Source organism: Triticum dicoccoides, chromosome 5A (genome assembly GCF_002162155.2).
Source record: "Triticum dicoccoides isolate Atlit2015 ecotype Zavitan chromosome 5A, WEW_v2.0, whole genome shotgun sequence".
Taxonomy (NCBI): Eukaryota; Viridiplantae; Streptophyta; class Magnoliopsida; order Poales; family Poaceae; genus Triticum; species Triticum dicoccoides.
Window position 1 is genome coordinate 155,997,044 of NC_041388.1, and position 10,289 is coordinate 156,007,332.

At 46.2% G+C, this 10,289-nt stretch overlaps 1 protein-coding gene across 1 annotated transcript in view; it reads right to left on the reverse strand.

Moving 5' to 3' along the window:
- The window catches only part of LOC119300620 (probable stress-associated endoplasmic reticulum protein), a 6,014-nt gene extending 1,555 nt beyond the window's left edge, over positions 1 to 4,459 (reverse strand). The window contains exons 1-2 of the mRNA XM_037577523.1: positions 4,303 to 4,459; positions 1,655 to 1,811 (exon numbers count right to left, since the gene is read on the reverse strand). Coding sequence (XP_037433420.1) covers positions 1,655 to 1,811; positions 4,303 to 4,305 — 160 coding nt within the window. The 5' untranslated portion in view covers positions 4,306 to 4,459. The remainder of the gene's footprint in view (positions 1 to 1,654; positions 1,812 to 4,302) is intronic.
- Positions 4,460 to 10,289: the final 5,830 nt, after the last annotated feature.

Sequence of the window (10,289 nt, forward strand, 5' to 3'; positions counted from 1 at the left end):
GCTAAAACTGAGCTGGGATCTGTTTACAGAGAAAGAAAACCAAACACAAGTAATGGTACGAGGTAGCATCGTAATCAGATACCAGACAAAAAACTGCGAACCAAACACCTCCTTAGTGTCAAGGGCAAAGTAAGAGCAAAATCAATGCTTGAATGATAAACCAAAATACATGTTATTTCACCTCTGCCTGGGGTGCACAGAATCAAACAGCAGTAAGTTTCTCATGACAGCGGGACTGCTGTCATATCGAGATTTAACATTCCAGGTTTGGTGAGGCCAATCGAATCAAGTACTCAAGGGGCTTGACCTCCTCCTCCTCCTGAGTCTAAGTGTAACAGTCGCAGTGGATCCTTCAGTGATTGCTCATCAGAGCAGATGCGGTGGCGAAACTTGATTTCGAGTTGGGCTCGTAATTTTGTTGAGGATAAGAAATGAACAAAGAAGTTGGGTTCGTTGTTTCGTTGAGGATAAAAAATGAACAAAAGGAGTTGGGCTCGTTATTTTGTTGAGGATAAAAGTTGAACGAAGGAGGGTAATGATATCCTTACTCTGAAACACTACAGGGTCTTCAAGCTGAAGTCGGAGCTTCATAGCCTCAACCAAGCTAGACCATAACCAAATTAGAGCCTAGTTACAACCAACCCTTAATCAGATAAGCGAATTAGGCCACTAATGGGGACCCATTTAAAAGCCTTAGGAAGACTAATTGGTCCTCCCTTATGAAGACACCAACCATAGGTAGGTGGAGAACTCACTTGGAAAGCTTCATGATGTCTTGAGCGAATACAGATTGTCCATTATAGAGCCACAGTCATGCTTTGCCAGCCTAGAGATGGAAACAACTGATCCCAGGTAGGTCCAACAGGATAGTCATTCCCCTTCTTGAATCATTTGAAGTTTCACTGCAGACTTTTCTCTGAATTCATTTGCATTTCACATTTCAGGATGTCCCTCTGCATCCCGAACTCCAAAATGAGCAAGTCAGAGACTAACTCTATAAAGGACAGCCTGGGATGAATGGTGTACTTTTGCAGCTCTAAAAACAAATGAGAAGGGAACTTCAAGAAATCAGGGGAAGTTGTGGACTGAGTGGAGATGACAAGAGGGCTGCACGAGTTAAGTAAGTGGTAGCAGAGGTTACTGAGTGCCGCAAAGCATCATGGAATAAGTGGACAAGCAAGCAGTTTCTACCAGCTTGAACTGCTCATAGCTGAGAGCGGATATCTTCTCTGGAGGATTTGCTAATAAAGTACACTACAGCTTAGCTACAGCAACTGTGTCACTCACTGGAGGTTGACAAGTGACAACCCCGACCTAAATTGGCAGTGGGGCAGAGAACACTGGGCTAGTGTGCTGACTGGTCCCTTTTGCCACTATAGAGATGTTTCGAGCAATGGTATGTCTACCAGAACCAATCGCAGGGTTAATCTGGATGGAGGAAGAAAAGGTTCACTGAATAGGGTGTAACTCTTTTAAAGAGCCAGCATGTCATCCATGCTCAACTGTCAGAACTCACAAAAGTTAACTCATTGTTTACAGTAGCTATAGAGACATAGAATATGGTAGATTTGTGCACAAAGAAAAGATGCAGCATAAGGATACCTGAAAGGATCAAACAGAAGGGAGATTAGAAAAGGTTACGTAGGAAGCTCACATGATCCTATGACCACAAAGATGAAGAATCCAAGCACGATAGGTCCAACAGGATAGTCATTCCCCTTCTTCACAGTAGTTTCAGGCACTGAGCCCCTCTTTGTGATGTTCTTCTGAAACTTCGCACTCTTCCTGTCAGCAAGACGCCTTGAAGTAGTCTGCAGAGGAAATGAAACCAATTTAGTATACAGAACATAACAAAATGCCATGGACAGAGATAGCACAAACGCATTTAAATCCCTCAGATAAGATATCTATTTTATTCTTCGAAAACACAATATAGACAAACAAAATATTTGGTTACCAAAAATATATATTCTCATGCAGTTAGCATTAATCAGTTATGACAAGGATCGCACCTAAATCATGTGAAAATTAAATCTTCCTCACGCCCATGATAAATATTAATGATGGTATCAATTACTTAATCAGTATTTTGGAATTGTTCTGCCGATAATGATGATTCGTAAATCATAACACATCATAGAATTTACTGGTTCTCTCTAACTTAACTATTCAATTTTCACATTAACGGTTGAAAACTATTATTACCACAAATTAGCATCATTGGCTTGGCCAGCCTGACCAACTAACTCCACTTTTGTTGATAGCCTTTTATGCTTGCTTCTTTCAAAAAACGTAATGGGTTCATTCACAAGTAAAAAGCAAAACAAGCATCAGAAGGGGGGAAAGCTACTTATTGTGGATTTTTGCTAAACTCGTAACGTAACTAGAATAGTTAAGTCTCTTTTGGACAAGCAGAACAAGCATATAGAATTGGTTTACTGGCTTGCTTGAAGAGCTTTAATTGCACCCCTAGTTACGCAGAAGTGCAAGCACAGAAGCGGATGACCGGACCTTACCAACATACTCAAAAATATATTCTATACTGGGGTCTGTGCTCCAACCGACCTTAAAATGCTCATAAACAGCTCTTCCCCTAAATCAAACGGTGGTAGCTCAACAGCAAGTAGAGCCCTAACAGAGGTAGTAGATGGTAGTTACCAAAGCAGGGCATCAATTAGCAAGATCAATTTATTGCAGATTCGCAACTGCAGCACAGCATGAGACATTCAGAAAGCAACGAGCTGTAGACTCAAGGCAAAAGCATCAGGAGCCACGAGTACCCAGGCATGTCCAAGAACAAGAGTTAACAAACACGATGTTTATTTAGCATTTAAAAGGTTGATGAACCATTATCCTTCAGACTGGCAAAGATTCATATTCAACAGGTTGCATAGGCATTGGTATTAACAAAAAATTCTTATTAAACAACCCAAAAAATAACCCCAGCTTCTATTTCACTTCCTAACAGTAAGCAACAAAGCCAACAATAAAATAATTCAATCCTTACAATGAGCATCTTACGTAAAATACATGTTATAATCGTAGTACTGAAATGCTGAAGCTAAAAATTCATAATGCTTATTTCTTGAGCTTAATGGTCAATATAACAGGACTCGATACTGGACTAGTTTTTCAATAGACTACATACATAAGCGGGAGTTCTGAGAAAGCACTTGCAGAAGACTGGCTCTGATGAGAAAGCAATATACTCGGTAAAAAGATGGTCAATACTACTGCCTCCGTTCCTAAATATTCCCTCTCTAAACTAATATAAGAGCATCTAGATCACTATTTTAGTGCTCTAAACGCTCTTATATTAGTTTACGGAGGGAGTATAAGTCTTCCTAGAAATTTCAATATGAACTACATACGGATGTATATAGACGTATTTTAGAGTGTAGATTCACCTATTTTGCTCCATATGTAGTCCATATTGGAATCTCTAAAAGGACTTATATTTAGGTACTGAGGGAGTATATGTTAGATCGCCATTTATTTTTCAGTCTTTGTACGGTTCAAAATTCAAAATCATCAGCATCGTTGGGTCTAAAGGAGAAAAAAAAGGAGATTGTGGGTGAAAAAAAAATCTTAAAGAGTTACTCCTCCATCCGAAAATACTTGTCATCAAAATGGATAAAAAGGAATGTATCTAGAACTAAAATACGTCTAGATACATCCCCTTTTATTCATTTTGATTGATGACAAGTATTTTCGGACGGAGGGAGTATTTCAGTGGGCATTTAGTTAGAACGCACATGTTCTCTTCACCATTACACCCAATGGACTAGGCAACGTTCATGCCAACGTATCAATGTCCAGCTTTGCAAGAAAACAGATTGTACACGTGCTAGTGCACTAATCAGGGCTAAAATCTGTGCGTTAAAAATAGCAAACCACCTACAGATCCACCATAATTTTAGGATTATTGATCCATATCTGCGTCGAAAACTAACCTGAAGTATGAAAATCTATGATCTTTATCCAAGGTAAATATGCCCTAACCGAAACTCGCAGATCATCACAGCACAGAGCCACGCGGATCGATCACCGAAAACCGCAGCCAAAAATTCTCAAATCAACGCCCTACTGATGCCCCGTCCCGGAAGCCAGATCTCGGTAGGTTCGATCGAAACACCCCTACCCCGCATCGCCTAGTATCAATCGAAATCGATTGCTTATGCATGCATATCAAGTACCACAAGGGGAATATGAGAACCCGGCGCAAATCCTCAAGACGCGAGCAGAATGAGGAGATCGCACAGACCGCTGCGCGGAGAAGACATAAATCTTTGATGCCCTTACCATCCTTGCTTGGCGGGGCAGGGGAGCTCGCCGGAGACGATGTAGGCAGCCGCGGGGTCGCAGCAGATGCCGGAGGAGAAGTGGGAGATGCCGGATGCGGGATCAGGGGCGAAAGACAGGGGGTTTGTAAAAAGATCCTCTCACGACCCGAAGATTTCCTTTCTGGGCCTGCTGGAGTGACCCTGCCGGCCCATTTACCTGCTGACGGCTTCAGTTTCTGTTTCCGGTTATACCGTCTCTCTAACCATCCAATTGCTCTGCTTTCCTCACTTTTTTCGTTCAAAATTCTTGTTGGGATGCTACTCTTCTTTTGGCTAAGGCTTGACGTGGTCCTCCGCAACGGCATGATCCGGTGAGAAAAGATGATGACTTTAGCAATTCAAACCTAGCGGGCGCTTTTTATATAGTATACATCTGTTCATATAAAGAAGAGGTAATAGCACTCCAGATCCATGAACTTGCAGGGAATGTGATGATTTAGTCCAAAAGTTGCAAAAGTGAACTAAGGCCTTCCAAAACTTGCACCCCTATGTGATGTTTTAGTCCAAAGCGAATGACAGCGCGACAAGTGGCAGTTCAGAGCTTGGACCGGTCAGCACTGGCATTTTTGCACAAAGGCCCATGTTGTTCTGTCGAATGAATCCGCACTACCCCACACCTGAATTAAATTCATTTGACTCCTGTTGAGATCTGCAGGTTATTAAGCAACAATGAGAAATGTAGGAGAATATTATTGTGAGCAATGACATGTCTAAATAACCATGGTGAGCAGAATACAAGAATTTTCAAAAGATGAAAACAAGTGGCAAAGGAAGTCCACATTAAAATAGACCATACTCGACAATAGGAGGCGGCACAAAGAAAGGCCCGCATCTTTTCCTCCTCTCTCTCTCGCTTCGCTCTCTCTGCACGCGACGCGCCGACGACGCGAAGAATCGGCATTGGCGGACTGCTCGCTGGAGTGACGCATGCATGGAAAAATCATCGAGGCCGCTGAAACTGCAGCGCAGTTCCCCCGCCGCCCCGCAGTGCAACGAGCTCCGATCCGTCAAAAAGGATGCCTTTTTCTTCTATTCATCACACAACAAGATCACATCGCGGACGAGCTTCTTCCCAAATTCCGTCACCAGCCATGCATGTTTTGCACGTGAGCTCTCGCTTTCCATCTAACGTCGCACACACAACTAATAAGGGACCCGCTCATCGCCATTGCTCACTCCGTGTTGGCGTGGCCATGCATGCTCCGGCGATGACACGAAGCCCCACAATCGGCCTGTTGTGTCATGCGTGCATATCGCGCATCCGGCATGGGAGCTGAGCATGCACGGGCGGCGCTCCAATGTCCCCTCCTCCCTGGAGGCGAGGTCCAGGAGCGGCCGTAGCCCCGCCGACCAACTCCTCCTCATGTTGGCGCCGGTGAGGACCAAGGAGAAGGACCAGGTGTGTCCACCGGCGCTGAAGGAGCTGGACCTGACGATGGTGGAGCAAGATTTGTTAGCGACATACGCTGCCGAGATGGTTCCGCTGGCTGTAGCCGACGATGTCAGTCAAACTAGTGCATGCCACGGATGAGCTTCGTCCTTTGCGTCCTCGATCTGCGGCTCCAACGCCATGGCCGGGACATCCAGCTTCTCGATCGCTAGATGCATGAGAGGATGTGTGACGCCCCCGATTCAATCATACACTAGTCATACATGCAGACATGTACGATCAAGATCAGGAACTCACGGGAAGATATGACAACACAACTCTAAAAACAAATAAGTCATACAAGCATCATATTACAAGCCAGGGGCCTCGAGGGCTCGAATACAAGTGCTCGATCATAAACAAGTCAGCGGAAGCAACAATATCTGAGTGCAAACATTAAGTTGAACAAGTTTGCCTTAAGAAGGCTAGCACAAAAGTAGCAACGATCGAAAAGGCGAGGCCTCCTGCCTGGGACCTCCTAACTACTCCTCGAAGCCGAACAATACGTAGAATCATCCTCGGGATCCTATGGCTCCTGGACTCCATCATATGATTGCAATAACCGAGAAAAGGAGGAAAAGAAGTAGCAAAGCAACCGTGAGTACTCATCCAAAGTGCTCACAAGCAAGGATCTACACTACATATGCATTGGTATCAATGAAAAGGGTAGTATATGTGGACTAGACTGCAGAATGCCAGAATAAGAGGGGGGTAGCTAGTCCTATTGAAGACTACGCTTCTGGCAACCTCCATCTAGAAGCATGTAGAAGAGAGTAGCAAGAGCAGCATCAAGGAACATTGCATAGCATAATCCTACCTGACGATCCTCTCCTCGTCGCCCTGTGAGAGAGCGATCACCGGGTTGTATCTGGCACTTGAAAGGGTGTGTTTAATTAAGTATCTGGTTCTAGGTGTCATAATGTCGGAATACAACTCTGGGTCGTCCTTTTACCAAGGGACACGGCTATTCGAATAGATAAACTTTCCTATAGGGGTGCACCACATTACCCAACACGCTCGATCCCTCTGGCCGGACACACTTTCCTGGGTCATGCCCGGCCTCGAAAGATCAACACGTTGCAGCCCCACCTAGACTCAACAGAGAGGTCAGCACGCTGGTCTAAATCCTAAGCACGTAGGGGTCTGGGCCCATCGCCCATTGCACTCATGCACGTTGCGAGGGCGGCTGGAAGCAGACCTAGCCTGTTTAATACAAGCGCAGGCTTACGGTCCAATCCGCCGCGCGCCGCTCAACCACTGACGTCAAAAAGAGCTTCGGCTGATACCATGACGTTGAGTGCCCATAACTGTTCCCGCGTAGTTGGTTAGTGCGTATAGGCCAGTGGCTAGACTCAGATCAAGTATCCAGATCTCGTTAAGCGTGTTATTAGAAGTATCCGCGGACGCCGACCAGGGACGAGGCCCACCTGTCTCCTAGGTGGTCGCAAGCTGCCCTGTCGCTCCGCCACAAAGTAACCATCAGGGGGCTGCCGGGAACCCAGGCCCACCACTACCTGGGTGGAACCACCTGCCCTTTTAGCCATCATCTCCGAATCATCAGCATAAGTATGTAATAGTATAGTATATACCCGTGATCACCTCTCGAGTGATCACGACCCAGTAATATAGCATGGCAGACAGACAAGAGTGTAGGGCCACTGATGATAAACTAGCATCCTATACTAAGCATTTAGGATTGCAGGTAAAGGTAACAACAGAAGTAACAAGGACAGGCTATGCAACAAAATACGTCCATCCGAAAGTAGTAACAACTACACCACTCTAATGCAAACAGTAGAGGGAAAGAGTAGGCAATGTCGGGATGAACATGGGGGCTTGCCTGGAAGCTCTGTTGTACAGGAAGAAGGGTCGTCCGTGACGTAGTCGATCAGGGGGTATCGGCGGCGGTCTCGAGGTCTACCGGAAAGAAGTAACGAAGGGGGAACACAAATAAATAATATAGCAATCAAAGAAACACAAAAGCATAACATAGCAATACGCGGTGCTAGGGGTGACCTAACAAGTAGTAGGCAATGCCGGCGAAGGGGGGAAATATCCGGGAAAGTATTCCCGGTGTTTGACGTTTTCGGAAAAACGATCCGGAGGGGGATTGTTGCATGTCTGCTGTGCTAGGGATGTGTGGCGGACGAACAGACTGCATTTCCAGATTCGTCACGTTTTTGTTGGGGATCGTAGCAGAAATTCAAAATTTTCTACGCATCACCAAGATCAATCTATGGAGTAATCTAGCAACGAGGGGAAGGAGAGTGCATCTACATACCCTTGTAGATCGCTAAGCGGAAGCGTTCAAGTGAACGGGGTGGATGGAGTCGTACTCGTCGTGATCCAAATCACCGACGATCCTAGTGCCGAACGGGCGGCACCTCCGCGTTCAACACACGTGCAGCCCGGTGACGTCTCCTACGCCTTGATCCAGCAAGGGGAGAAGGAGAGGTTGGGAAAGACTCCATCTAGCAACAGCGCGACGGCGTGGTGGTGGTGGAGGAGCGCGGGACTCCAGCGGGGCTTCGCCAAGCACTACGAGAGACGAGGAGGGAGAGGGGTAGGGCTGCGCCAACAGGGGAGGAACTTCATGTGTTGGGCTGCCCCTTTGCCTCCACTATATATAGGGGAAGAGGGAGGGCTGCGCCCCCACCTAGGGTTTCCTCCCTAGGGGTGGCGGCAGCCCTAGATCCCATCTAGGGTGGCGTCCACAAGGGGGAGAGGGGGAGGCGCACCTGAGGTGGGCCTTAGGGCCCATCTGCCCTAGGGTTTGCCCCCTTCCCCTCTTGGAGGCGCCTTGGGCCTTGGTGGGAGGCGCCCCAGCCCACCTAGGGGCTGGTCCCTTCCCACTATTGGCCCATGTAGGCCTCCGGGGCTGGTGGCCCCACCTGGTGGACCCCCGGACCCCTCCGGTGGTCCCGGTACACTACCGGTGATGCCCGGAACACTTCCGGTGGCCAAAACCATACTTCCTATATATTAATCTTTACCTCCGGACCATTCCGGAACTCCTCGTGACATCCGGGATCTCATCCGGGACCCCGAACAACATTCGGTAACCGCGTACATACTTTCCCTATAACCCTAGCGTCATCGAACCTTAAGTGTGTAGACCCTACGGGTTCAGGAGTCATGCAGACATGGCCGAGACAACTCTCCGGTCAATAACCAACAGCGGGATCTGGATACCCATGTTGGCTCCCACATGCTCCACGATGATCTCATCGGATGAACCACGATGTCAAGGATTTAATCAATCCCGTACAATTCCCTTTGTCCAGCGGTATTGTACTTGCCCGAGATTCGATCATCGGTATCCGATACCTTGTTCAATCTCGTTACGGGCAAGTCTCTTTACTCGTTCCATAACACATCATCCTGTGATCAACTCCTTGGTCACATTGTGCACATTATGATGATGTCCTACCGAGTGGGCCCAGAGATACCTCTCCGTTTACACGGAGTGACAAATCCCAGTCTCGATTCGTGCCAACCCAACAGACACTTTCGGAGATACCTGTAGTGTACCTTTATAGCCACCCAGTTACGTTGTGACGTTTGGCACACCCAAAGCACTCCTACGGTATCCGGGAGTTGCACAATCTCATGGTCTAAGGAAATGATACTTGACATTAGAAAAGCTTTAGCAAACGAACTACACGATCTTGTGCTAGGCTTAGGATTGGGTCTTGTCCATCACATCATTCTCCTAATGATGTGATCCCGTTATCAACGACATCCAATGTCCATGGTCAGGAAACCGTAACCATCTATTGATCAACGAGATAGTCAACTAGAGGCTTACTAGGGACATGGTGTTGTCTATGTATCCACACATGTATCTGAGTTTCCTATCAATACAATTCTAGCATGGATAATAAACGATTATCATGAACAATGAAATATAATAATAACTAATTTATTATTGCCTCTAGGGCATATTTCCAACAGTCTCCCACTTGCACTAGAGTCAATAATCCAGTTCACATCGCCATGTGATTAACACTCACAGGTCACATCGCCATGTGACCAACATCCAAGAGTCTACTAGACTCAATGATCTAGTTCACATCACTATGTGATAAACACTCAAAGAGTTCTGGGTTTGATCATGTTATGCTTGTGAGAGAGGTTGTAGTCAATGGGTCTTGCCATATTCAGATCCCTATGTATTTCGCAAAACTTTATATTGTAGATGTTGCTACTACGTTCCACTTGGAGCTATTCCAAATTATTGCTCCATTATACGTATCCGGTATCTCTACTCAGAGCTATCCGGATAGGTGTTAAGCTTGCATCGACGTAACTCTTTATGTCAACCTCTTTATCACCTCCATAACCGAGAAACATTTCCTTATTCCTCTAAGGATAATTTTGACCGCTATCTGGTGATCTACTCCTAGATCACCTTTGTACCCTCTTGCCAGACATGTGGCAAGGCACACATCAGGTGCGGTACTCAGCATGGCATACCGTATAGAGCCTATGACAAGAGCATAGGGGACGACCTTCGT